Source organism: Rhinolophus sinicus, linkage group LG16 (assembly GCF_036562045.2).
Source record: "Rhinolophus sinicus isolate RSC01 linkage group LG16, ASM3656204v1, whole genome shotgun sequence".
In the NCBI taxonomy this organism is placed as follows: Eukaryota; Metazoa; Chordata; class Mammalia; order Chiroptera; family Rhinolophidae; genus Rhinolophus; species Rhinolophus sinicus.
Window position 1 is genome coordinate 14,146,437 of NC_133765.1, and position 27,020 is coordinate 14,173,456.

Sequence of the window (27,020 nt, forward strand, 5' to 3'; positions counted from 1 at the left end):
AAAAATGTAGACTCACAGGCCTCACCAAACTTAGTGAATCTCAATTTCCCGGTAGTGGAGCCCAGGAATATGTATTTTTTAAAGAGCTGTAGTGATGATCTGGATGGCAAGCGAGGTTTGGGAGCCTGATCTACTGTGTCCCCCTCAATGGGCAGGACATCTGCAGGCTTCCTCAACATGACTGCATTTCCAGGACTTTCTGTCTACTGATGTGCTTGCATATACCCATCACCTCATCCTCCACACTGCAGCGCACCAGCCATCGGCTCCTTTCTGGGCAGTTTGACAGATTTACTAACTATCCAGGACTCCAGCCCTTAGAACCACTACCCCAGGCATTAGGGGTGCTATGACTCTCCTCTCTTCCTGTCTGCACTGCAAGGGGCTGATAGTGAGAAGCTGGTACCGCAGCACCAGCAGGCTGAGGAGGGATGAACGTTGCCAGCAAAACCTGTGCATGAAGCTCTTCATTTGAGGACCTTAGTTAGAAATTGTTCTCAGCTGCTAGAAGGTGCATCTAGTGCCTGCTCCACAGCGGGCACACAAAATTTTCTGTTCAAGGAATGAATGAGAGGATCATTTCTAGGGCATTTGTAGGGGAATCAGAGGGGACGAAGACCCTAGCCATGGTGGGGGTTCAAGGGTCTTTACCAGATTGTCCAGTTCTGGGTCATCGCTGAAGAAGGGTTTGTGCTCCTGCTCCTGCTGGTGGACAAAGTTCTCGATGTCCACGTCGAAGCTGGCGGAGGTGATGCACTCAGAGCCCTGCGTGGCCTGTTCACATTTCTCAAACAGCAGCGTCAGGAGCGGGAAAAGAGGGTGCCTGTGGGAACATCAAGAGCTCACACATGTGCACACTGCTGCTGGCTGGGCTCAGAAGCCACCAGGGTACCTCTCCCACACTCCTGTCACTTCTTCTACCAAAGTCCCACTCCTTGAGAACGTCCCCACTCCCCACGGTCAGCCTAGGTGGCAGCATTTCATGCCCTAGCATGGAGGATCCAGTCTCCCATTCCTGGGGCCTCAGAGGGCTTCTGTTCCTCCCCAACGGGTGCCTAACTTTTCTCTTTGGTCAGATAAGCTGCATGGATTTTTGATGAGGGTGATGGCTGTAATCCTTCAGAGAAGTAGGTGTCCATTTCTGGTTCCAGGTCAACCCAGGAAGGAAATGTGGAAGTGTCTAGACAAGCCCTGGATATGAACATTAGTGGTTGGTCACAGACCCATTCTTGGCCATATGGAGCCAGCTGAGTGGCAGCGGCTGTGTGTCTGCAAGTGTATACAGAGGATGTGTGTGAGCCCGAATTCTCATCCACACATAGTGGGCAGGTGTCAGGTCAGACACCCAGTTCCGTGGATAAGATCTCCCTGAATTTTTCCATCATCACACACTTAGCACATCTGTAATTAAATGATTATTTGCTTCGTTATTTGTTCACTCTTTTGCTCCAGGACTGTTCCTGTCTTAATGGTCATTGTATCCTTAGGACCTTGCCCTGTATGCTCATCGCAGGCACTTAACGATTGGTGACCAGTAATGAATTAAGGAAGGAAGAGTATGTGAGTGAGTGTGTGTGGGGTGTGGTGTGGTTCTGTGATGTATTATGTAAGCGGAAGGGCTTACCTGACTGGCTCTGGGGTTCTTGGCTGAGATGTCACCCACTATGGGAATCTCCCTTGACCACACCTCCCCCATCCTATGCTGATGGCTCCTTGAGCTCTTTGCTTTATTACTTGCCTTCTTCACTAGACTGTGAGCTACATGAGGGCAGGAAGCAAGCCCACCTTATTCATCACTGTCTATCCAGAGTCTAGCAGAAGTGTGGGGAACACAATATTTGTTGACTGTATGGATGTTATGTGTGTGCCAATGTGCATATAGTATAAGTGCATATCATTCTTATTTCTCTGCAGCACGTATGAACTGCTGTATTAACACCCAGTGTGTGTGCATGTGTTTGCAGGGGTGGTTGACACTGGACCCTGGAGCCCATTCCCTCCCACAGCAGTCCCCAAAAAAGCATCTGCATATCCACTCTTGTCTCTTTCCTCAGTCCCCTGGGCCCATGAAATCTAGCTCTTTCTTTTTGAATAAGCCCTGCTTGCTGGAACGGGAGGAAGTATGTGTGTTGGGCCTGGCCCCAGGCCTCTGCCAAAGGAGGTGTTCTGGCTAGCATTGTCCAGTAGGATTTCTGCAACAAGGAAATGTCCGACAGTGTCTGCTGCCTAACGTGGTAGCCACAGACATTTAAAGTATGGCTGTTGTGCCTAGGACACTGAACTTTTAATTTAATTTTAACTAATTGTAATTAAATAGCCACATGTGGCTAGTGGCCACCATACAGGAACACGCAATAAGACTTGAAAAAAAAAAAAAACCAGACTGTTCTTTTCCCATCCAGCACACAATGATTAAACACACTGAGAGGAGGACTGAATATCCAGCCTATACAGTGTTTGGGGATCCCTACGAGCTTGTTCCATTCTGGGATTCTAATAATTCTAGACAAAAAGACAGGTGTTTAGCACCATTCACACTCAAACCCATACCTGCTGGTCATTCTACTCAGGCTCAGGGGCAGTGTGGGGCGGGGGGTACAGATTGTTACTTCAGATGAGCTGCTTGGCTTGGCGGACCCTGCCGCTGGACACTACCTCCCCAACTCATGTTTCGGGAGCTGATGCATAAACAGCTGGGCCCCAAGGCTGCAGGCTGTTTGTTGTCTGGAGGGAAAAGAGGGTCAAAATCTGAGGGTGGACCATCTGCAGCCCCAAATCTGTAGAAGATCTATTCAGCCCCTGCAGAAAGCTGGTAGGAAAAACAATGGGTTCACTTAGCCATCCAGCTGAAGACAAAGAGAAACCAGGTGAAGGGGTTAAACTCCAGTATAAGTCTTCATTTGCAGCCACTAATGCCACAGCATATTATAGTCTAATCTAACCTGATCCCAGTTTAATGCAAGATTCTCCTGGCCCTGAGTGGAATACCAAAGAAAGCCTCGGTGGCTGTAATTTAAGCAGAGCCTGCAGTGGTTTAGCTGAGGGACATGAAAGGCAAATTCCAGACGGTGTTATGAATTATTGCGCCTGATGAACCTTCCTACTCTCAACAGATGCCTGCTGCCATTTAAACAGCCACTAGATCAATTAGGAATGAAAGGCACAAATCGACTCTGTACAAGGGCACTAAATTACCAGGAACTAATAATCCGCAGCACCGTGCCAGGTGGTGGGGTGCACCCCCGCCGGTCACCGCTTGTTCCCTTCTCACTGGTTGGAGGGAGGTGGGCAGCTGCTGAATGCAGAGGGGATAATGTGTGTGTATGTGTGTGCATGCGTGCATGTGTGTATGTGTAAGTGTACACGTGTGCTTCTGTCAACGAGAGCCAGTGTGAGTATTGTACAAGTATGCTGTCCTGTCTGTGTGTTTTTATTCTGTGTGCACACACAGTGTTGGGTCTGTGCCATGTGTATGCATGTAGGTTGTATATACAGACCGGGGTACAGATTTTTTGTGCTGTGAATACATATGCCCTATATTGTGTGTAGCGTGTGTGCATGTGCCATGTGTTATCTGTATGTTATTGCGCGGGGATTGAGTGTTATGTGTACACAGCATGAGTTCGTGTGTGTCAGGGGAAGAGGGATCTGCCAATGACTGTGTCCCCCGCTACTAGCACTAGAGTTGGGGTGGGGAGAGGAGGGTGGTCTCCTCTGCTACTGTCCTTGCCCCTGCAGGGAGGAGAGTGATCAGGGAGGGCCTCTCTGAGGAGACGACATTTAAATTAAGCCTCGAATGATGAGGAGGCACTCATGCAAAAACCTGAGGGAGGGGTATTCCAAGCAGGAGAAAAAGCAAAGAACTTGAGATAGGAACGAGCTTGGCATGTTTCTGGAACAAAATCCAGACGAGTGGGACGGGAGCAAGGTAGGCAGGAGTGGAACGGAGAGAGATGAGGTTGAAGAGGTAAGCAGGAGTCAGGTCGTAGGTCTCAGAGACAGCTGGGCTTTCAGGGGGTCTGGAGGTGGGCTGTGTTGAGGCATTGTCACATACATCGGGAAGCAAGGTGTACCTTCTATGTAGAGCCACAGCGTAGGTCCTTTTTATAAACCTCTCACTTCCAGGTTTCAGATGTCCCCAGAATGTGTGTGTGTGGGTAGTGGGGCATATCTGGGGGTGTTTTCTATGGCTTCTGCCATATGCTTCTATGGAAACATGTGCTCCATCCTTTCTCCCAAATTAACCAAGGGCTCATGGAGTACAGAGCATGCTTCTTGGATGCTGGCATGGCTGCCTCTCTCCAGTCCCTGCCCTCCTGAGCCAAACTATCAGCTCCCAAATCTTTCTTTCTCATACCCCGACCTCTCCAGGCTCCTGCCTCTGGCTCTACCCATCCCTGGATCTTTGATCCCAGGAACTCAGATGGCATCTGAGCTTAGCTACAGTTTTTCATATGCACGGCAGCCAGGGACAGTGGGGCTGCCTGTGGCTTCCATGCTCTATCCACCTGGATCCCTCCATTAACCCAGGCTGTTACCTGCTACCTGCTACCTCAAGTGTAGGGACCACTGAGACACTTTGAACCACCCCCTGAGAAACAGGCATAGTTTCCTAAGGACTCAGCAGGGTTTGTAGCTGTAGTCATGCCATGGGCTTCTCTAAGGCTGTTCTCAGCCCAGTACCCAGTCCCTTCCCCAGCTGCCAGCCTACACCTGCCGAAGTGTTGACCAGTATTTCTAAGCTACCCTCCCACATCACCCCATAGGGGTGGAGATGAGGCTGGCAGCCACCTTCAAGGAGCACTTTCTAGCAGCCCCCGCTTCAGGTTTGGGTCAGGGAGGGGTGAGGCCAATAGGGCAGGGACCCTGAGAGCTGGGCAGCTTAGCCACCTGGGCTAAGCTGAATAGTATTGAATAGTATTGTGTGTGCCGACATGGATGGGAAGAAGCCTTCCCAGTCAGGCATGGGATATTGGTTCTGTTATTCTCGGCCTCCCCTGAGCTTTACTTTGTCCAACTGAAACGGGTTTTAAGGGGTTCCTGTTGCTGCCATCCAGATCACTCCCACTGTGGATCAATTCCCTTCAGAGGCTAGAAGCAGGAATGTGGATATTTGGTTCCGGGACCCAGATGACAATGAACAAGATGTGAAAGATGGCCGTTAGATTTCATTTCCAAAGAGCTGAGGACATCTGACCTCCATAAGAGCTCACCGCTCTCCTTCCCTGAACTCTCCCCTCTTTTCCTCAATGTCTCCTCTGCCTGACCGCCCCCTCCACCCCAATCTCTCTTAAGCTGTTCAAAATTTGGAGGAAATAAATCTCACTGCACCGATTCCATGAGAGTTTGAGCCTCGTCAGTGCAGAACAAATAAAAGGAGTGAACTGGCATGACATTTTACTGCAGAAGAGAGGTCGTTTCCAGCCACTAATAAAAAGGATTTGACACAGACTAATAAAGAGAAATGAATTTCTCTAATGGCCTAATTTAGCACACTCAGCACTGCCTGTGCCTGGGTGCTGGGAGGGCTGACGGAGCCAGACGCAGGACAGACGCGTGGCTCCAGGAGAGGGCAAGACGGGATGAGCTCAAATAACATCTTATTATTTCTTTTTCCTTTCTGAGTCCCTCTCCCCACCCCACCCTTAGCACCTCTCCTCAGGAGCATCTGAACCAAAATCAAGCTCAAGATACGCAGTTCCTGTTAACGATCCAAAGAAATAAAGGCCCCCTTCTCTGCAGAATCGCCGTCGTGCGCTAGCTTGAGGTGATTAAACCGGATGTGTTGATTTCTACAGGGGTTTAACCATCGTTTGGTTTAATTACTGCTGACATTTCTGCCTTCGTGTTTTTTACATCACCCAAATTCATTGGCCTGGAACGCCCAGTTTGGGGCCAGGATGTATGGGAGCAGCCCCTGACTCTCTTTGGTCCCAAACTGGGCAGGATTTTGGCTGAAGCCCTTTGCGGAGGGGAATGTCACCCACTCTGTAGCAACAGAGAGGCTGACACAACTCGCTCAAGCCTTAGGTTTTCTTCAGGGCAAAGTGATCTCCCTCATCCCCACCCCCAACCAACACACACACACACACACACACACACTTCTGGTAAGGCTTCTGAGAGCATCCTTGGGCAGGCGGGCTTCAGCACAGCCCATTTTAGCCCTCTTTGCCTCAAGACAGATGTTCTTCATGTAAATTGTCCCGATAGGTTTCCTTAACATTTTCAAAGACCACCTGGGATAGAGACCACAACTTCTTGGTAATTTTTATACTCATCTCTGACTTAAAGTTCCCCTGTAAGGCTGAAGCTCATTTCCTTTTGTTAAAAGGACTCAAGAAAAAACAAGAGGATTCTTCTGTTTCCTTCCTTCTTGGATAACCTAGGTTTAAAAAAAAATTCTTTTAAAACATTTCTTCCTGCTTAGAGGATCAGACACAGAGAAACAGAGAGAGGAAAAAGCAAGAAGGCAAACATACAGAGCTTTAGAGAGGCCAAGATGTAAAGAACATGAGAGACAGGGAGAGAGCATAGCTATGTAGACAGAAACTGAGCACCACAGGCTGGTGGAAAATGGTCACACTCAGGGGGGGACATTAGTGTTGATTCTCTTTCTGGGTGATAAACCTTGTGATTCACAGTCATGTCACTCCATCACTTCTGAGCCTCTCAGCCATCCCTTCCCTTGTGACCTTGGCCAGGACAGCAGACCTCAATTATGGGTCCAGCCAAGTGTGTGGCAGTTTGCTTGGCTATCTACCTCCTCTGCCTGTGACTGACCTTGGAGCCCCCAGGCCTGTCCTGCACCTCACCTCACAGCCTAGACTCATATGGCTGGGGATGGGGGGATGGACGGGGTGAGGCACAGTGTCTGTGCTCACCTCTCCCTGAGCCCTGGCTGCTTCTTCCAATGAGGATGGGGGATCAGAGACCCTTCTTAGCTGAGGATAGATGGCGGTTCAGAGGGTGGAATGTATGGTAGGACAGCAACATTTCTGGGTGGAGATTTTCAGTGATGAGCCAGTGGGACCAGAAGCCTGGTCAGACTGCTGCCGAGGACATTGGTCTGTTGGCTGGCGAGGTGGGGTAAGGTGGGGCAAGCTACGACAAGGCTGGCTCTCTAGTTCCCCAAGCGAGTCTCCGCTGACACACACAGTGGAGGTCTCAAGTTGCCGAAGGCCCACCATCCTGAAAACTGCCGAAAGGCAAGAATTTGGACCCTTTATTTCTAGTGCCCCAAGTCACTGGGATCACAGAATCAGAGACAACACCCTAGAGCCACTTTCCAAGACAGCCCTCTGCCCCTTTCCTGGACATCTATTCATGGCCGGAAGGCCTATTGCAAATATTCATTCTGAGATCTGTCATGAAATTTCTCTTGGATGAAATCAAGTCAATATCCTCAGATGAACACCCAAGGCTCTTTGTGGTGTAGCCTCAGCTTTCTTTGCAGTGTTTCTCCTCGACAGACTCAACAGAGAATGTGATGGATGGGCAGACAGCAGGTGGCCCCGGGACCCTGTATTGGCACAACCCTTTTCACCAGCTCAGGGAAAACGCACTCCTGTACTCCTGATGGTCCTTCCATCTCAACTGCGTGTTCCAGTGTCTCTACCTGTGCCTTATAGTCATCTATAAAATCTAGCTCAAAGTGTCACGGCTTCTAGAAGGCTCTCCTGACGGTCTGTCCAACAAGAGGAATCATGACCTCCTCTCAACCTTCAGGGATGCTTCGGGGTTCCCATCTGGCCTTCATCCCAATTTTGGTTGAAACAAGCATAGACTTTGGAGTCACATAACTGTGTGACTTTGGGATAACTTACTGAATTCCTCTGAGCCTCAGTTTCTTTCCTCTTTTATAAAACAGGGACAATACCGTTACCACAAAGGTGATTGTAAGGACTAAATGAAGAAGCATGCAGAGCGTCTGGCACTTAATAAGCCATTCCTTTTCCCTGGAATGGTGTGTGGGCACCTTTTTGATTCAGGGCAACGTTGACACCATCCGCTCCAATCAATTTATATTCCCATCTCCACTGACTCATTTGGCAGAGAAAACAAGCCCACATGCCAATTCAAATAGAGGTACAGAAAGAGGAGGAGGAGAGGCAACGTATAATTTATCAAAATCCGGAACCTTATTTTTTTTAACCAAAAGAGCACTGCCAGTAAGAATTTATTTTTATTTGCCTTACGGCATTTATTCAATTCTGCTAACTATAGTTGTTTATGCACAGATCTGTCTTCCTCACTATGTGGTGAGGTCCTCTGGTCCTTGACCTCGCCATACGTCCCTTTGAATTCTCAGAGGTCAAGCATAGTGCCTGGCACACAGCAGAGGGTCAGTAAATATTTGGTGACTCAATGCATGGGAATGAGTGAATGAGCATTAGCTATGGGAATGAAGGTTCTGAGACACAATCCTTAAAGTTCTTTTGGGCTCAGAATCCATTCCTCCTGCGGTATTGGGACCAGATATTGTCATCTGGCAGCTTTTAGCTACAGTTGCTACAAAGGGACCTGCCTTCTTTGGGCTGTGCTGGGGTGTGTATGGGGTGGAGGCTGGCAGGGTCCCAGAGGGAGGGGAGTGATGTGAAGAAAGTACTCACCCAGCCCTCCACTCCTCCTCGCCTCGAAGGCACCAGATGGAGAAAGCAGAGTGGGGTAGAGGGGAATAAGCCAGCAGCTCCTGGTTCTATGTATTTTTACTTCAGGTGTGACGTTGACATCATTCGCGTGTATTTTTAGTCCTGCCCAGTGGGCGGTGTGTTAGCCTGGGTTGCCTTGGAGAGGACTTCTTCTTGTTGCTAAATTGGAATTGCATCTGCTAGGGTCTGGGGGCTCCAAATGGTGATCCTCTCCCAGGTGGTGGACAGGTCTATTCCTGGAAGTGTGGGGCCCAGGGCAGGCCAGAGTCCACGCTGTCCTCTCCCTTCACACACACACACACACACACACACACACACACACACACACACACACACACACACACACACACACACACCTCTCTTGGCACACTTAGAAACGTGAAATCTCAAGAAAGTGATTGTTAAGGCTACCAGGCAAGGGCAAGAACACAAAGATCCTAAAACTTGAGACCTGGTAGGATCTCATGTCCAGCCTCCTCACTTTCTTTTTAGCTTATTGAGAAATAATTGGCGTACTCATCCATCACTGTATGAGTTTAAAGTATACAGCAGGATGGTTTGATCTACATATATTACAACTAAAGTACCACAATAAGCTCAGCTGCCATCTATCTTCTCATATAGATGCAATAAAAAGAAAACAGGGAAAAAGTGTTCTGTTTGGGATGAGAACTCAGGATTTATTCTCTTAACAACTTTTCTGTATATCACACAGAAGTGTTAACTCTAGTCACCACGCTGTACGTAACACCCCCTAGTACTTATTTATCTCATAACTGGAAGTTGGTACCTTGGACCACCTTCCTCCAATTTTCCATTCCCCTACTGATAACCACAGTTTGAAATCTTTTTCTATGAGTTCACTTTGTTTGCTTGTTTTTAGAATCCACCTAGAAGTGAGATCATACAGTATTTATCTTTTTCTGTTTGACATTCCACTTAGCATAATGCCTTTAAAGGTCCATCCATGTTGTCACAAATGGTGAGATTACCTTATTTTTTATGGCTGAATATAATATATATAATATATATAATACATAATATATATATCTTTTATCCATTTATCCGTTGATTGACACCCAGGCTGCTTCCATGTCTTGCCTATTATAAATAATGCCGCTATGAAGATGTGGGTGCAAACAGCTTTTTGAGTTAGTATTTTTGTTTCCTTTGAATATATACCCAGAACTTGAATTGCTGAATCACATGGTAGTTCAATTTTTTGAGGAACCTCCACACTGTTTCCCATAGTGGCTGTACCAATTTACCATCCTAGCGACAGTGCATGAGGGTTCCCTTTTCTCCACATCCTCGCTGGCAGTTATCACTTAAGTTTTTGCTGACCAGCCCCTTCATGTTAAGGAGAGGTAACTCAGGCACACGCATGAAAATAAGTCTTTCCTGGGGTTAGACAGCTTAGTCAGAGGCAGTCAGAGCTTCTATCCAAGTCACCAGAGATTCCACCAGTTCCGAAGGAGAAAGTACTTCAGGGGAAGGGCTGGTGTGGAAAGGGGAGCTCTGCCCACTGTGCCTTGGTCCCTGACAGTGACTAAACATATCCCCACACACGTTTGGTGGCACTCTGTAAGTTACAAAGTGCTTTTCCATGTGCTTATTGCATTTAAATACTCAATATTCTTATTATTCCCATTTTACTGTTTAGCAAACTGAAGTGCCATGTGGTTAAATAATGACATCAAGCTAACAAGTGACTGAGTTGAGATTTAAATCTGGATATACAAACTCCAAATTTGTGCTTTTTTCTCCTTCCACGTACTATTTTTGAACAATTATTAGAATTACTTCATCCTCCTCCCCCTCTTTTTTTTCTCTAATGTCCTTGAGTCATATATGTGTGTCCTGGGATCACAGAACTGAGCTGCCATGTTTACCTTTAGAGCATCAGGACCCTTACAATCCAAGATAATCTCTGCTCATCAAATGAGTTCACAAAAGAACCTTCTCTCCTAACAACAGTTTGTGTGTTTAGAGAGGACTTTAATGTTTTTCTTGATCTTTTGTTTTCTCATTTGACACCTACCTGGTGGGGGAGGAAAGCTTATTTAAAGAGGTTAAATGACGTGCCCAGTGGTAGTGTCAGAGCTTAGATTGAAGTCTCAGTCTTATGTTCATTCCACTTGACCACGAAATGGACCAGTGCTTGGGAAACTCAGAGAGTGGTACTATGGTTAAAGGGCAAGGCTGGCTTAGTGCAGCCCTGGTGAGACGGCATCAGCCACCTGAGCTCTCAGAGCCCCTGCTTGCTGGCTCTCCTCCCACCCCACCCAACCCCACTGGCACTAGTGGGAAGCCCAACTACTGGTTGCCTTCCCTCTGGTACGGAGGCAGATCCAGTCTCTACTGCTCACAGTACCTACTCATAAATGGAGCCGCCATTCACCGAGAGCCTTCTACGTGCTGAGCACTGTCTGTTAGCGTTGATTATCTCCTCTAATCCTAACATAACCTTGTGAGGCTGAAAGTCATTAGGATTCCAGGCTCCGCATCTCGTATCAGTCTTGGCCAGATACCTGGACTTCTCAGCTCTGCCTAGGCCAGGCGGTGAGCTGTGGGATAGCAGGATCCACTGCCTCTGCACACACCTGCTCCCTGGGCTGGGAAGCTGCAGCCTCTGTGCCTGCCAGCAGCATGTGTGGGGGCTGGGATTGGGGCGGGATATTCAGATGCCTGCAGGAAGGGCAGGGAACAGGCTTTGCCTGGTGCCAGGAGAGAACTGAGCATGGTTTTACTTCCAGATTATGGCTCCAGCAGGGTCACTCTCCTGACTACGGTCAACAGCTGAGATGTCAGCTCTGATGCCAGTGAACCACCTGCTTCCAACAACCAGAAGTGTCTGTGAGAGCTCCCAGCCCAGGATGCAGCCTGGAACATCTGCTCCCAGCACCTAGTCCAGAAGCATCTGGTCCAGACTTTTCCACTTGGAATGGCTGAACTTGTCCCCCACCATTCTCAGGCCAGCTCACCCAGCACGTTCCAGGAATGACCGAGCACAATTCCAGGGAAGGAATAGGGTTAAGCCCCAGGGTTAACTCTCTGGAGCCAGAACACTGTTTGGTCACAGGTGGAAAAGTTCCCTCAGACACTTCATTAGGAAGTCCCAGTTCCCAGGGTCCTGGCCGGCCAGCTGCTGAAGACAACAGTCACAAAAGGCCCCACCCCTGTGGCCACCCTAAACCTAGGGGTTCCTCCCACCCCCATCTTCCAGCCCAGCCCCAGGAAAGGCAGCTGGGCTATCATTTCCCATGGGCATCACCTCCCTTGGGAAAAGCAGTGCAACTCTCCCACACTGCACTGGGGGCCAGTAGCGTGCAGTCAATTCCACAAATACTTTTTTAAGCCCATCCTATGTACCAAGTTTATGACAGCTACTTTCTACGTCACCTTTCTCCCACTTCCTGGACCGATTCTCCCTTATTCAGAACTCCTTCTGGAACTCAACATGACGCTTTACATGTAGCAGAGTTCAGTGAGTGTTTAATTGAACGGCAGTGTGTAGACACTAAGCTGGGAGCCCTTGCCTGTCTTGCCTCTTGGTGCACCACCTCAGCCTTTACCTTCTAGCCTGACCAACCCCTGCTTGCATGTCCCCAAACTGCTAATCGCAGCTAACACCTACAGAGTGCTTGCCATATGCCAGACCCTTCTCCAAGCTCTTTGTGCATTACCTCATTTAATCCTCATGAAAAGCCTGATAAAGACATACTGCTATTTTTAGCCCTATTTTACAGATGAGGAAACGAGGCCCAGAAAGGTTTAGTGCCCAGTGGTGAAGCCAGAAGGTAAACCCAGGCGATCTAAATCTAAAGGCCACGATCCTAACCCTGGATTATGTCCCCTTGAATGCACCAGACCCCTTCCATGCCAAACAGGCTGTGGGGACCCATACTGGCTCCTCCGTTTAAAACACCCCACCCCACCCCAGTCTACCTAGCAAACACTGATCTGTAGGTCAGGTATTATCATATATGATCTAAGTTTAGTCTAGCTATTACTAGTTTCCTTTTTATGGTTAAGAAAACAGAGGCTCAGAGAGATGAACGTCCCCAAGGTGACAAAGCTAGTTATCACTAAATCTGCTTCTAGATCTCATCCCACTGCCCAGCACGGCCGCTCTGTGACATCTGCGCCTCTAGCGATAGGACCATCGGGATCAGGCCTGGAACTTCAGTGACTTTTAGAAGGACGGTCTCTAAGGGAGCGATCCGAACACGCCCACTGCCCTCTTCTGACCCTTCCCCCAATGAGTGTGGATTCCAGAGGGACCCAGTCTGGATGAGACAGGAACAAGTGTAAGACAAACAGGGCTTTAGAAATGTATGTTGCTTTTATTGAACTAGAATGGGACTGCAGCATGAGCTCTCTAGGGGCAGGTCACATGAGTAAAAGGTCTGAGTTTGTGGTTTACGGAGAGATGAGATTGACGTGAAGAACTGGAAATGCTATATGGAAAGGTCATGATTCTGAAAGCTGAGAAACTAAAGACGCAGAAGAATGGTGTGACGCAGGGTTTCTGGAGCTGCCAGGAAGGAGTTTGTTGATGGATAAAGCAGGGAAGTCTTGGAATCTACTTGGAGAAGGTGTATAAGTTGAGGGTGACGGTGAGGCTTTGCTCAAGCAAATGGAAAGAGATAGACACTGCTGGGTATGGGTCTGGAAAGGAGAAAATTCACTGTCTTGAGGTTAAGGGGGCGGGGAGGGAAATTACAATTGCAGACTCTTATAAAGCACTTACTCTGTGCCAGGCTCTGTTCTAAGTATTAATTTAATAAGAGAAAACATTTCAAATTTAGAACCCAGGAGTAGACCAGATAAGCCAACGAAGACCAAGGAATGTCAGATCATGGCTAAAGGTATGAGTAAAACCATTCAAAGAATCAGTTATAAGATGCGTTGACCTGTTTAAAAACAAGAGACTGTGTGCCTGTAACTTGGCCACCTGTGTGGGGTTTATACTTTAGGCGGGCAAGAACCAACTGAACGCATCTTTTCCCAACTCTGTTCAGTGGCCTCGTATTGGTAGCTTGAAATGGGTCATGGTGGGAGCATTCACCCATTGGCAACCGGCAAATGCTACAGGTCAAAGCTCTCCCTCCCCTTGCCCCCGAGAGCCAGTTTGCCAGCACACCAACCTGGAACCGTGGTGTATAGTGATATGGGGCACTGCCTCGCCTAGTTCACGAATCCATTCGCTAAGCACTGATTTAGCACGTACTTCATCCAAGCTGCTGACTCTAAGGTATTGTGTAAGGTGCTGGGGATAAATCAATGAATAAAACAGACATAGACCCTGCCCTCATGGAGTTAATAATCTGGGGGGTGGGAGGGAAGGACAGAAATAATGTTAACACAATCAATTCAATTGTGAGTACTGCCACAAAGCAGAAATACAGTTGACCCTTGAACTGCACGGGCCCAGTTATACGTGGATTTCCCCCCCCAATAAGTACAGTTGGCCCTCTGTATCCACAGGTTTCTTATCCAAAATTCAACTAACCACAGATCAAAAACAGTATTTTTATATTCCCAACCTGCGTTCCCCAACTACGGGTCAATAGTACTGTCTTTCAGCCCCTGTTGTTGAATCCACGGATGCAAAGGGCCGACTGTAGTTCAGTTTTGGGGGAGTCAAAAGTTATACTCAGGTGTTCAACTGCACACAGTTCAGCACCCCTAAGCCCCTGCGTTGTTCAAAGTCAGCTGTATGGAGTGCAGCAGCCATTCACCCTCTCCACCTGATTTGCAGTTCAATTCTCCAGCATTTTGAATGGAGAAGCAAAGCACAACTGCCCCCACTATTTTCTCAGTGCTCATGCCTCCAGCCTAACATTTCCCATCAATAATAGTAACTTCTTCAGCACCAGGTGGGCCACTTCCTGGGTTCTCAGAGAGGTTTTGAGCCTGAGGGGTAGAACTAACATGCCTCAGGAGCAGTCTCAGCAAAGCCAACCTCCTCCCCCACTCACACCTGGCCAGGCCGAGCTCCCTGCCACTCTTCTGCTCCCCAGGACATCACGGTTTCCATGGGAACCCACTCACTTCAAAGGGGAAGGAAGGAGACTGGAAGGGAGGAGGGAGAGTGAAAGCTGGATTAACCTCACCCTCTTGGCCCTGATTCTGCACTGCTGGCAACCTAACCGCCAGGTCCCACACAGTACCTGACACTCTCCACCAGCACGGAGAGATGGTGTGCTGTGGTGTGCTGTGGTCCAAGCGACATTTTAACTTCTAAGGGGAAGAACCCTGGGGCTGAGGTGGGGGCGGAGGAAGGACAGAACTGAGTGGGTCCAAGCCTGCAGACCTCACTGCATGGCTCCCTCCTCAGACCCCTTCCAATATTGCTCCTGGGCCACAAACACAATTACCCACGATGTGCATCCAATCACGGGATCTGCTCAGATTAGACTGCAGTCATTAATCTGAGCAGGACTCCTGGCTGCCTTGCTGATTAGCCCAGATGATGCTTTGGTATGATCCAATTAAAGACAGCCTAGGCCTCCCCTCTGCCCCTACACACACACACACACACACACACACAGTGTCCACACCAGAAGGAACCAACACATTTCATTAATACATCCTCATACACAAATAAAACCTCAGGGGCAGTGGCAGGCTCTCTCGCTCACAAGCATGCCTCCCTTTGTCAGGCTGCCCCTCTGCTGCCCTGCGGAGGCCTGGGCAAGGAGGGGTCTCCCCCACCCTTCCTTCATCTGTGGTTCTGGGAAGGGCTGTGATGGGGGCTCCCAAAAGTCAGTGTGAGCACTAATCTGAATCGAAAGAGTCTTGTTACATTTATTGACATGAAATGCCGACTCCCTGAAGTGCTTTGGAGCAGTCAGGCTGCCCCAGGCAGGCAAATCTAATTAAAATTACCCAACCCTACAGGAGGCTCAGCTCCCTCCCTGTCATCTCACAGGGGCTGCAGAGAGGGCAGCTGGTGCTAATGGGAGAGGTGTGGTTGTGGGAGACAACCCTGGGGCAGGAGGCAGGCAGGACGGGCTGCAGAGAAGTGAAGTTGGACAACAGTGTTGATGTCCTGAGATGCCAGGCAGCCATGTTTGGCTGGGCGGTTGGTGGTGACCTGCACAGATGACGTGGCAAACACCAAGGGCTGTGGGGTGGTCAGTGTGGTGGGAGAAGGTAAAGAGTGAGTGTGAAAGCAAACAGGAAGATGTGACATCCTGAGGGACAGCTCCTGTGGGGGAGATCACCTTCCTGTCCTGTAGATTAGCCTGGGTGGGGAAGGAGCCTGGCATCTTAGGGAGGCCATGGAGCCCACTGATGGGAACAAGGGGACCCCTCTGCTTTGTGCCAGACGCAGTGCCAGGTACGCACATGGGCTGTCTCCTGAATGCTTACCAAACGTGCTGATGAGGTTCTGTCATGAAACTAGAGCTCAGAGACAGAGGCGTGACTCAAGCATCAGTTTCCGGAAGCTTTTTGTTACACACAAATCTGGGGGAGTCTCTCTAGACTCTGATCTGTACTCACTACAGGTCCCTGCCATCAAGAGTCTCGGACGGTGCCTGGGGTCAGTCTCACTGCATCCATACATCACCTGGGACCTTGTGAAAGTGCAGATCAGGAACCCTTAGGCCTGAGTGAGGCCTGAAAGCCTGCATGTCCAGTCAGCTCTCAGGCGACTGATGCTGCTCACAGTGGACCATATTTTGAGTAGTAGGGGTTTTAGCGAAGAATAATGGCTGTGCCCCCAAGTCTTCAGACCATGAGGCAGTTTCCGGAGGCCATGTTATTCTCCTCTCTCTTCTTACAGCCCTCACAGAAGCAGCAGCCCACCACACAGGTTAATTTACAGGTGGCTGTGCAGCTGCATTTCCCCTCCCAGCTGCTCTGGCTCCTGGCTGTTCTTGGAACACGTCAGGTTCTACTCTGCCTAGAAGGTCTTACTCTACCCATTGCTCCTCCTGGTGAACTGTCTTACCAGCTTTTGAGATCAAACTTCAATATTGCCTCTTCTGTGAAGCGTCTCTGTTAGAGCTCTGACCATACTGTGTTGGTTTCTTGTTTGAAGAGACAGGAACAGCCCGTGCACTTGATAGGTTTACCCTCTTTCCCCTGGAGTCCAGCCAGGGCTCCCACACATTCATAGTAAGGCTCAAGGAAAGAGTGTGAAGGAAGGAGGGAAGGGAGGACAGATGTGCCCAGTCCCATACTGGGGGAGGCTGGCTTGATGCCTCTTGGAGTCTCTCTGACAAGAACTGGGACCAGGTCACGGCATTCTTTGGGGCCCAAGGCAGAGCTCGCTCCCTGCAGGAAGCTGGACCAGGCCTGTGCATTGGGCAGGGGCACCCAGGCACTGTGATTTAGCCTTCCTCCAGACCTGGGAAGGACCCTCATGCAAGGATCTATGGATCAGAGCTCATTGCTCTGGACCCCCAACTGTTGGCATTAGAAGAATTCAGCTCATCTGAGTAACTAAAACTAATGCCAGTGATAATGGTAATAACAGCAACAATCACCACCATCATCACAAAGGCTCTGCCATTGCAGGGGGCGTGAGGAGGGAATCAGTCTTCTTCCTGTCCACCCTAGGTAGCCCATTCCACGTTACTGACATTAGCACCTGCTACAGTGTGTGCCCAGACAGAGGTCAGTGTGCTCACCGGTACAGGTGAATGTCTATGCTCACACAGTAAATGTGAACAAGGGTCCCGCCTCAGTCCTGAGTGGGACTTGAGAACCTTCTCTTGGTGGTGAGTTCTCCGTGTGGACAAATGATAGCACAGTCTCTGCTGAAGCCTCATCCAGGCCTGCTCTCAGATGACTCCAGCTTCTCCCCAGCCACCGACACAGACAGGCAGGAATTTCCCTGAGCCCCTCCCACTCTCTGGACCATTCAGGGCCCAGCCTTGGGTACATGGGCTGGTGCAGAGCAAGATGAGACAAGTGCCTGCTATCAGCAAACTCCCCATCTGGGGAAGGTGCCAGAACCTATAAAGCTGCACACAACACCTGTTGCTCAAAACTAAAGACTACCATGAATCAAAATGTGGTCCAAGGACCGTATGCATTACATTCACCTGGAACGTTTTTAAAAGTTCATATTCCTCTTCCTGTAGCATGACCTACTGAGTCAGCATTTCTGAGCGCGGAGCCTAAAACCATGCATTTTAACAAGCTCTCCCAATACTTGTCAGACATATTGAAGTTCGCATAATACCAACTCCTAGATGGTGCAACCAGATGTCCAGTGCTCTTGTGGGAGTGAAGGCAACAATGGGACTGGACAGGGGAGTCCCCAGGCAGCTGTCTGTTTGCTGAGCGGAGGGTTTCTGGCTCATTAGGGCTCACCTCCCCAGCTTGGATAAGGAAGATACTGCCCAGGCTCTCATATCCCTCACTATACAGTTCCAGGAAGCTAGCATCAACCCACAGTGGCCAGCTGAGGGATCTCTGGATTGATTTGAGACAGAAGGCCCTATAGGGAGCAGCTGTTGGCCACTGTCTTTGCTGAGCCCACCCACTGGCTTGCAATCTCATCTCTCACAGCTGAGTTGGGCCTGAAGCTGGTTGAGGGCTTCTCACCACGGCTGAAGTGTCTCCTACCTGTACACAGCTCGCTTGTCAGCCTCCAGCTGGGCCTGGGGGTCAATGGGGGCACTGGGCACGGGAGTGCTGGCAGCAGCTGAAGGTGCGGAGATGTGGACAGCCTGGGCCTTAGAGGGTGCCTGAGCAGTTGCCGTCATCTGCAGAGAGAAGAAAGAGGAGGCGGCCGGTTAGTGTGGCCAGGACAGTGGGTTCCTCAGCTGGAATTGTAAGGTCTACGTTGGCTTGTGGTGTGTGTGGTGTGTGTGTGTGTGTGTGCACATAAGAGAATGTGTGCAAGAGAATTGCGAACATCCATTTGTATGTGTCAGAGTGCGAAGAAAGCAGGACTTTCTTCAAATGAGCATGTTCTAGAGAACAATTTAGGACAACTCATAACCAGGGGATGCACCAGCACACTTTAAAAGAGGTGATTCTTAGTGCAAACTAAGGTACGCCCTCTGTCCAGAAGCAGAAAACAACAAAACGATGAGCCCTTTAAATTGTGCTTGTGAGTCACCTCGACTGCGCTAAGTTTGATTTGATGACTTTGAAGAGGGGGGAAAATAGCTGAATCAGTTGTCATCTGGGCAGAGATTTATTCCATTTAACGCAAGCCAGAGGTAACTGTTTTAGTGGTTTCGATTGATAACTGAACGGTTCTCCAAATTTGGTTTACTCGGGCACTTGAAGATAAGCGGATTTTGGTGGAAAATGGACAGATTTCTGATCTTAAACATAACAGATATTTAGGACAGTAGTTTTCATCCTGTTATATGTTTTAGAAGGTGCCTCTAAGGCCCTAATTTTGTTATAATCAGAGCAATTCCTTTTACTATTATATATTGGACTTTCTGTATAAGATTTTGTTTAAAGAAATGCTAAATGACTTTGACATTTTTGATAATCATCATTGCAGAATCTAATGCTTTTATGTTATATTTTCTGTAGTCAGATGGAGCCCTGGAATGTCATGAACGGTGACATGCCTCAACTGTTCTCTTCCGCCAGCGTGTCCATGGCGCCATGGCAGCTCTTACCGCCGGTGCTTTTGGGCTCATAGACTTGTCTGCCTCCTGCACTAAAGCTTTGTTCACATCTTCACCCCCCAGCACTCAACTGACCCAGAGGAGATGCTTAGTATTTATTGAGAAAATGAATGAGTGAATAAATGAATGAATACACCTGGAAAGAATCAGATATTTTATAGGTGGAAAGTTCATCATATGATCTAGGTTCCTGCTTTCTGGAAGAAAATGTGTTGTATGTACCTCCACCAATACAATACAGTATTGCTGGGGCTGATATCCCCAAGACATTGGCTGTCTCGTTCTCTTCATTTAGTCTCTGCTCAGATGCCATGTCTTCAGAGTAAAATAGAACCCATCCACCTCTTGCAATCCCCATGCTCTGCCTTATTTCATGCACTTATCATGGCCATATACCATGGTACCTCGGTTTTCGAACGTAATCCATTCTGGAAGACCTTTCGCGTTCTGAAACATTCAAAAAGAGAGGCACAGTTTCCCCATAGAAAGTAATGCAAAATGGATTAATCCATTCCAGACCTTTAAAATCAACCCCTAAAACTGCAAATTTAGCATGAATTTTACTATCTAATGATACCATAGATCCATAAAATTTATGGCATTTGTAAGCCGAAATGTTCGTCAACGGAGACGTTCGAAAATCAAGGTACCACTGTACTATATATCTACTTACTTAGTTATTTTCTCTCCCATCCCTAACTAAAATTTAAGCTTAAAGAGGGATTAACAATTGTATTCTTAGGGCCCACAATAGGCTGGCACTAGTTGATGCTCAATAAATATTTGTTGAGGGCGGCCAGATGGCTCAGTTGGCTAAAGCGCGAGCTCTCAACAACAAGGTTGCCGGTTCAATTCCTGCATGGGATGGTGGGCTGTGCCCCCTGCAACTGAAGATTGAAAACGGTGACTGGACTTGGAGCTGAGCTGTACCCTCCACAACTAGATTGAAGGACAACAACTTGGAGCTGATGGACCCTGGAGAAACACAATGTTCCCCAATACAATTTATATAAATAAATAAATAAATAAATAAATGTTGAATCAACGAAATGAATTAATGAATGATGGATAGTGAATGAGACTGAGGCTATAAAAGAAATATACCTGCTTTACTCTATTGTGTCCCTATCATTTTTTGTTAGGATGAAATGTCTACGTCACCGTTGTCTGAGCAGGGGGAGCTTCCCCAGCCTCAGTGCACTAGAGGCTAGACATACATCATGGTACCTCGAAGCCAGCAAACAATTGCTGAAATTCTACTGTCTCCTGTTATTAGCTTTTAACCTTGGGCAAATCCTTGAACTTTCCCAAGCTCTTATTTTCTCATCAGTAAGCAAATTGGTGTCCTTTTAGGAGTCATGAGTGTTAAAGAGGTGCTGGAGGGAAGAAGGAAGAAACAAATATTCCAATTTTCAAAATATAGAAAGAAGGTGGAATCAAAACCTGAATATCGCTAATGTTCACATTGATCCGAGCCAGTTCCTTTCATTCGTGAACGCTACCCATTATTTCTTCAAATGCTTCTCGAGTCCTTGCCATGTGCGAGGCACTGTGCTGGGCACGGGGGTCACAAGGCCGACCGCCTGCTATAATGGGGCTCAGCTTCTGGATTTAACATGATTACCAGGCTGACAATTAAGTTTGAGAACTTGTTGCAATGATGTTAACCTTTTTGATATCAGAGGGATTATTCATTATGAATTTGAACCAACTGGACAAACAGTTAACCAAGTTTACTATTTGGAAGTGCTGAAAAGGCTGCATGAAAAAGTTAGACAATCTGAACTTTTCATCAACAATTCATGGCTCTTGCATCACGACAATGCACCAGCTCACATGGCACTGTCTGTGAGGGAGTTTTTAGCCAGTAAACAAATAACTGTATTGGAACACCCTCCCTACTCACCCGATCTGGTCCCCAATGACTTCTTTCTTTAACTGAAGATAAAGGAAATATTGAAAGGAAGATATTTTGATGACATTCAGGACACCAAGGGTAATACAATGACAGCTCTGATGGCCATTCCAGAAAGAATTCCAAAATTGCTTTGAAGGGTGGACTAGGCACTGGCATCGGTGCATAGCTTCCCAAGGGGAGTACTTTGAAGGTGACCATAGTGATATTCAGCAATGAGGTATGTAGCACTTTTTCTAGCATGAGTCTGTGAACTTAATTGTCTGACCTTGTACTAAGCTGGCAGACAAGGAGATGTAGTAGATGTGGATGGTGTTAGTGACCTCCGCCCAGTACCTCCCATGATATCCTTGTGGAAAACAAGGAAGGAAGTGGCCCAGTGGACAATGGTGTGGATTAGTCAGCTTCCCCCAAAGGATGACAATTAAAAGGTAGGTGTCAGCCTGAGGGAGGCTTCTAGGAGAGCGCTGCGTACTTTCTCCTTAGCCCTCTTCAATATTTCTAGCAGTGCCTTAGAAGATATCTGAAGGAATGCTCAGCAAATTTATGGGTGACATAAAACTGGAGTCCAGCGGATCTTTACCAATGTTGGCAACATGCTAAGTCTAATAAGATTCATTTTCACTTAATAAGTCAGAACTCAACACTTCTAACACTTTGGTCAAAAAAAAAAAATCAATAATATAAGGGCAGAGCAGGGAAGACACGGTTTAGCAGCAGTGTTTTAGTTGACAGCAGGCTCAGTATGTCCAAAGTGTAATGTATCTGTCAAAAACAACAATAAAAAACCCAACCTAAGTGAATGCTATCTGAGGATGCATTAAGAGATGCACAGCTCACACAGGGCTTCCAGTCCCACCCACTGTGCTGAAACAGGTACAGGAAAGTACATTCAGCGGAGTGCTGAGCAGTTCGGTGAAAGGATTCTGCACTAAGTTATATGAGGAAAATCTGAAGGAATCTGGGCTATGTGAGAGAGATTTGGGGGAGGGGGCAGTGGAGAGACAGGAGAACCCCCTTTGATTATCTGAATGAGGGATTTGATTCCATCACTTCTGTATGCCCTGAAGGGTCAAACTACAAACAGTGCATTAAATCTATATAACACAGGGACAGATTTGGGCTTGACCCAAATATTAAGCACTCTCCCAGGCTGGAATGGGCTGCCTCCAGGAGCTGCTGAGTTTCCACCATTGTAGGGGCCAAGCAGAGACTGACCAATCAGCTGTGGGCCTCTGTGTAGGGTGACATCTAAAGTCCCTTCCAGGACTGGCAGACTCAGACGCCATGAGGGTGCTTTAATAATCACTACCCACTGCCCTGGGTTGGCATGAGGTTTGGATTAGATGATTCACAATATAGAAAAGTGTTTTGGCAACCCGAAAGTGTTCCCCAGGTGGAGGGGTGGTAGTTGTTATTAAACACGAGATTTCCAAAATGTGCTTCTTTCCTAAAGTAAGGCAGTGCTATGTCTGTACAGCCCATTTACGGATGAAAGGCAAGGTAGGCTGGTGTGCTCTGCTCTGCCCACTACGGGTGAATTTCCTCATGTCCTTGAAGGAATCCATAAGGGGCTCCCATGAAGAGGAGTTTCTAAGAGAGAGGGTTGAGGGGAGCCATTCCTTTTCCTCTCAAGTCCCGTCTCTAGGCAGGACTTTGGGGGAGGTAAGGGGAAGCCCTGCTGGGTTACAAAGGAAAGTGTAGGATAAAAATGTAAGCATAGGCAGTCACTTGCCAGCATCCCAAGAGGCCCCCAGCTGAGGGGCTGTTTACTGGGGCTCAGAGTGGAGAAGAGAGCAGAGCTGGTTTAAGGAGGATGGTGATTCAAATTTATTTAGCTCCTGGGGGCCAATTCAGCAAACACTGTATTTCCTCCAGGTTTGGAGAATGAGCATTTATCTCCAAATAGAATTTTTTTTCCAGCCAGAGACACCCATTTTCCCAAGAACTGGAACTCAAAGGGAGAGGCCTGCAGCTGTCTGCAGGGTCTGGGGGCAGGGGATGAGGGTGGCTTATGTGCAGTTTTTGGGGACGTTACTGGGCAGTATAGCCTGAAGAGCAGGAGTAGGGGACAGACTAGATGGGCCATGATGGGGCATAACCGTTAAATGATGGGTTGGAACTCCCTGGTTCTGGCCTGTGAAAGCCAACTTAAATTTTCAGGAGTTTTGCAAGCTGGCTGATATCACATTTGGTGGCTTGAAATGGTCATGGCAGAAACATTTACACCACAGAAATTGGCAAACGCGGCAAATTAGGGCCTTTCCCTGACCTCCACCCAGAAAGCTGATTGTTTCTAGCATACCACCGAGGTCAGGGTTTCTCTCCAATTCTCCAGGATCTGGCACGTGAAGAAACTAGAAACTAGCCTTACACTCCATGAGGCTACTCGGTGTGTCCACAGCTGGTCCCAGAACTGGCTGCTCCACACTCCGAGCCTTTCTCCGAGAAGACCTCAGTGCACTCTGGAAATTCTACCGAGGCAGCACATTGGGGACAGGGTGTGGATATGGCATCACACAGACAGGAGGACTGTCCCTTTCCAATAAGGGGAATGAGGCACATAGGAGGAGAGACAAACTTGAACAATGTCTGGAGAACTTTCTGAAAGAGCAGAGAAGCCTCTGAAAGCGGAAGGAGCCGCGGATCCAGCCCCTGGGTTTGATACGCCCCTGTCAATCATATTAGTGTTTCGAGGTGAAGTCCCTGAACTTTTGGACTCTTAGTTTCCTTATCTATAAATATAGGGGTAACAACTACTCCCCCTGAGGATTAATCAAGAGAACAGGATGCTGACTAGTGGACGGGGATGATGGCAGCATTCCCTGGAAGGCCACCGCTTGTGAGCCGTGGGGCTGTGTCAGAACCTGTATAGGATTCTCTGGTTCCGACCTCCTCTTACCCTACGGTCCTTTCTTGTGGCAAAGACCTTAGGCCACCACCCCACACTTTTGCCTCCATAGATGCTATAACCTCTGGACTTCTCTGTCACCCAGCTGGAACCAGTCCCACCTTAAGCTGGGCACTAAAGAGTCCTGCCCAATCCTGGTTTGTGACAGCTTGAGATGAAAGTTCCTGACTGTCCCCATCCTATATAAAGTGGGAAGAGTTGGGGTTCTAAGCTGTGTGTGTGGGAATGCAAAATCTGGAGGAGTTGAGAGATCTAGCCACTTTGACGATTTAGTCTGACCACGGAAATAAGCAGGTGATTTAGGAGACGCTGGGAAGCACACTTACCTGCCTGCCTCAGTTGCCCTCGCTGACACTGCAATGCCCCATAGATGCTTTCATTTCTGGTAAGCATCACCCTTTCCCAATCATAGGGGAGGCAGGGGGCACATTACGTTCTAAGGAGCTAAGAAAACCCCTCTGTAGGCTTTCGTGCTCCACAGTAATCCTGTGCAATAGCTTGGTACGATCCCCATCCACACAGGAGAAAAACAGAAGCCCACAGAGGGGAAGACGCTGCTGGAGATCACAGTTTGTGCAAAGGTTGGGGCAAGAACCAAGGGCTCTCTGACTAAGTCACAGTATGAACTCTTGTATGTAATTACTTTTCTTCGAAGAGGAGCATGGAAAGACTTTTTCCCCCTGACTGTAAAGGAGGGCAGAGAGGAAGGGCACGGGAATCAGAATGAAGCTTTGCTTCCCAGTGTACGCTCTCGGGTCTGCATCTAGCTCACCCGTCCTCACCGCCGGCCCAGCTTGTCCCCACCCCCAAAAGACTGCTCCTCTATGAGGAGTTCAAGTCAATTCTCCAAACACCGGTCATGCCGGCAACAGTCCTTCTGTGCAGAACCCAAGTAGGAAGCTGTGGGTAGTTATTAATTGAAGGTGGTTCACTTCCCTTGCAGGCTGCTGAGGAGCCAGAGACTTGAGGCCTTAGACACCCTACCCTTCAGGGTGCCCAGGACCGATCATGGTCAGCCACTGCCTGCTGCCAGCTGCCATTCCGAGTTCTCTTTTGTTCATGGGAGGTGGGAGCAGGTGGCTCAGAATGCGGATGACACCAGGGTCTTTCTAGCACTCACAGGGTGGTTTGCAGGATACAGTGGCATCAGACAGAACTGAGTCCCGCTTTTGCCACTCGGTGCTGGGCAACCTTGGATGTGTAACTTGACCTGTCGGGGCTCAGTCTGCTCCCCTGTGAAATGGCTATGGTGCTGTCATGGGGACTGATGTCTCCTTCAGTGGGTGCTGGCTGAGCATCAGGGACAGTTCAGGGCCCCTGCTTTGGGCTTCCATGAACCCAAACACACTGTTTAGCCATGTTGGCTTTCTTGCCTCTCTCATCCACTAGCCTGTGGACCCTGGAGGGCGGGGACCCTTCTTTCCTGTTTTCTGTTGCAGCCCCAATGTTCAATATAGAGTGTGCATACCTGTTGAGTGCAGAGATAACTGGTGGGAGGGCAGGAGCCCCATCAAACAATGCCTTTTTGGCTGCAGATTTACCTCCTTGACCCTGAATGCCTTGGGCCACAACAGAGAAGTCACGGTCCCTGACTGATGGGGAGTGGTGGCATCTAGCCCAGAGCTGAAGCCAACTGGACACAGCATGAAGTACTGGCAGGAGCATCTAACGGACTGGACTCTCCTCCTGGGTGACTTGGCAAAGTTACTCAGCCTTTCTGATCTGGGGTCCTCAACTACAAAACAGGTGTAATAATACCTAAGGTACAGGGTTGTTAAAAGCAAATGAGGTAATGTATGCAAGGCACCTGGCACCTAGAAGATACTCGGCATATGGTGGTTACGTTAACATAATCCACACAACTGGCAGCCCACATTCGAGGCTGCCACTTTTGCTTCTGTCACGTGGGCTGCCGTAGGGGTCCTGCCTCTGCTGAAGGAAAGTGTTTGCCTGTAAGCACCCAGGGAGGTGGGAGAGGGGGCCGAGGTGTCATGGAAGGTAACATTACCCCATCACCAGCTATGTCACCTTGGGTAAGAGACTCAGCTCCTCTGAGCCTCAATTTCCCCATCAGGTAAAAACAGCGCTGCTAATACCTCCTCCCAGGGCTATATGTGAGGGTGCACTGTACACAGTGGGTGCTTCCTCTCTGAATCCAACCCCATGCCTGTCCAAGACACTCCAGACCCAAACCCACATGTCCCCCTACATACACCCTTCACCCACAGACAGTCTTGCTCTTTGTGACTTTATGCCCACCAGCCTCTCATGGGATCCTTTCTGTAAACCCTGAGCAACGTAGGCCTGCACCTTCTCAGCATGTCCTCCTAAGCGGACTCCCCTCTTTGAGACTTCCACCTGACCTGGGCAGGTGGAAGATGAGAGCTGCCCATCTCCAGTGCCTGCCCCGCCAGGCCATAGAACACGGGGGGCTGAAAGGTCTGGCCCACTAGGGGCCGCACTGGGCTTGACCAAGAGCTGGCATTCTCTGAAGCACCAGGGCAAACTGGCAGGGCGAGATCTGGTTTCCTCCCAACTAGGATAGAGTCCAAGGACCTGGGAGGAGGTCAGGGCTTGAAGTCATTTGGTAAATATGAGGTTTGGCCTGAACAGGTGGGAGGCAGCAGGGGGAATGGCCAATGTTCTAGGCTGAGGGCACAGCCCACAGGAGCTCCAGGCCTGGGCCTGCCCACTGACCCTGGCCTTGTCTCCAGCACAGCACCCCTTCCCTCTGTCGCACCTGGTCAGACCCCACAGTGTACGGTTGCCTGAACACGCCCAATGATTTACGTCTTTGTGCCTCTTCTCCCACAGCCGCCTCTGCAGCAAATGTCCATGTTCCCGCCCTGCCTCCCTCCCGGCCACGTGTAGGCCCACTCCTCTTCCAACTCAGCTGGAGAACCGACGCTCCCAGGAAGTCTTCCCAAGTC

At 48.8% G+C, this 27,020-nt stretch overlaps 1 protein-coding gene across 6 annotated transcripts in view; it reads right to left on the minus strand.

Annotated features, from left to right (window-relative positions):
• Nucleotides 1–27,020, minus strand: part of PKNOX2 (PBX/knotted 1 homeobox 2) — a 257,123-nt gene that overhangs the window by 42,837 nt on the left and 187,266 nt on the right. For all 6 annotated transcript variants that reach the window (XM_019710526.2, XM_074321096.1, XM_074321097.1 and 3 more), the window contains 2 exons: nucleotides 18,237–18,376; nucleotides 652–823 (listed from right to left, as the gene is read on the minus strand). In XM_019710526.2, coding sequence (XP_019566085.1) covers nucleotides 652–823; nucleotides 18,237–18,376 — 312 coding nt within the window. The remainder of the gene's footprint in view (nucleotides 1–651; nucleotides 824–18,236; nucleotides 18,377–27,020) is intronic.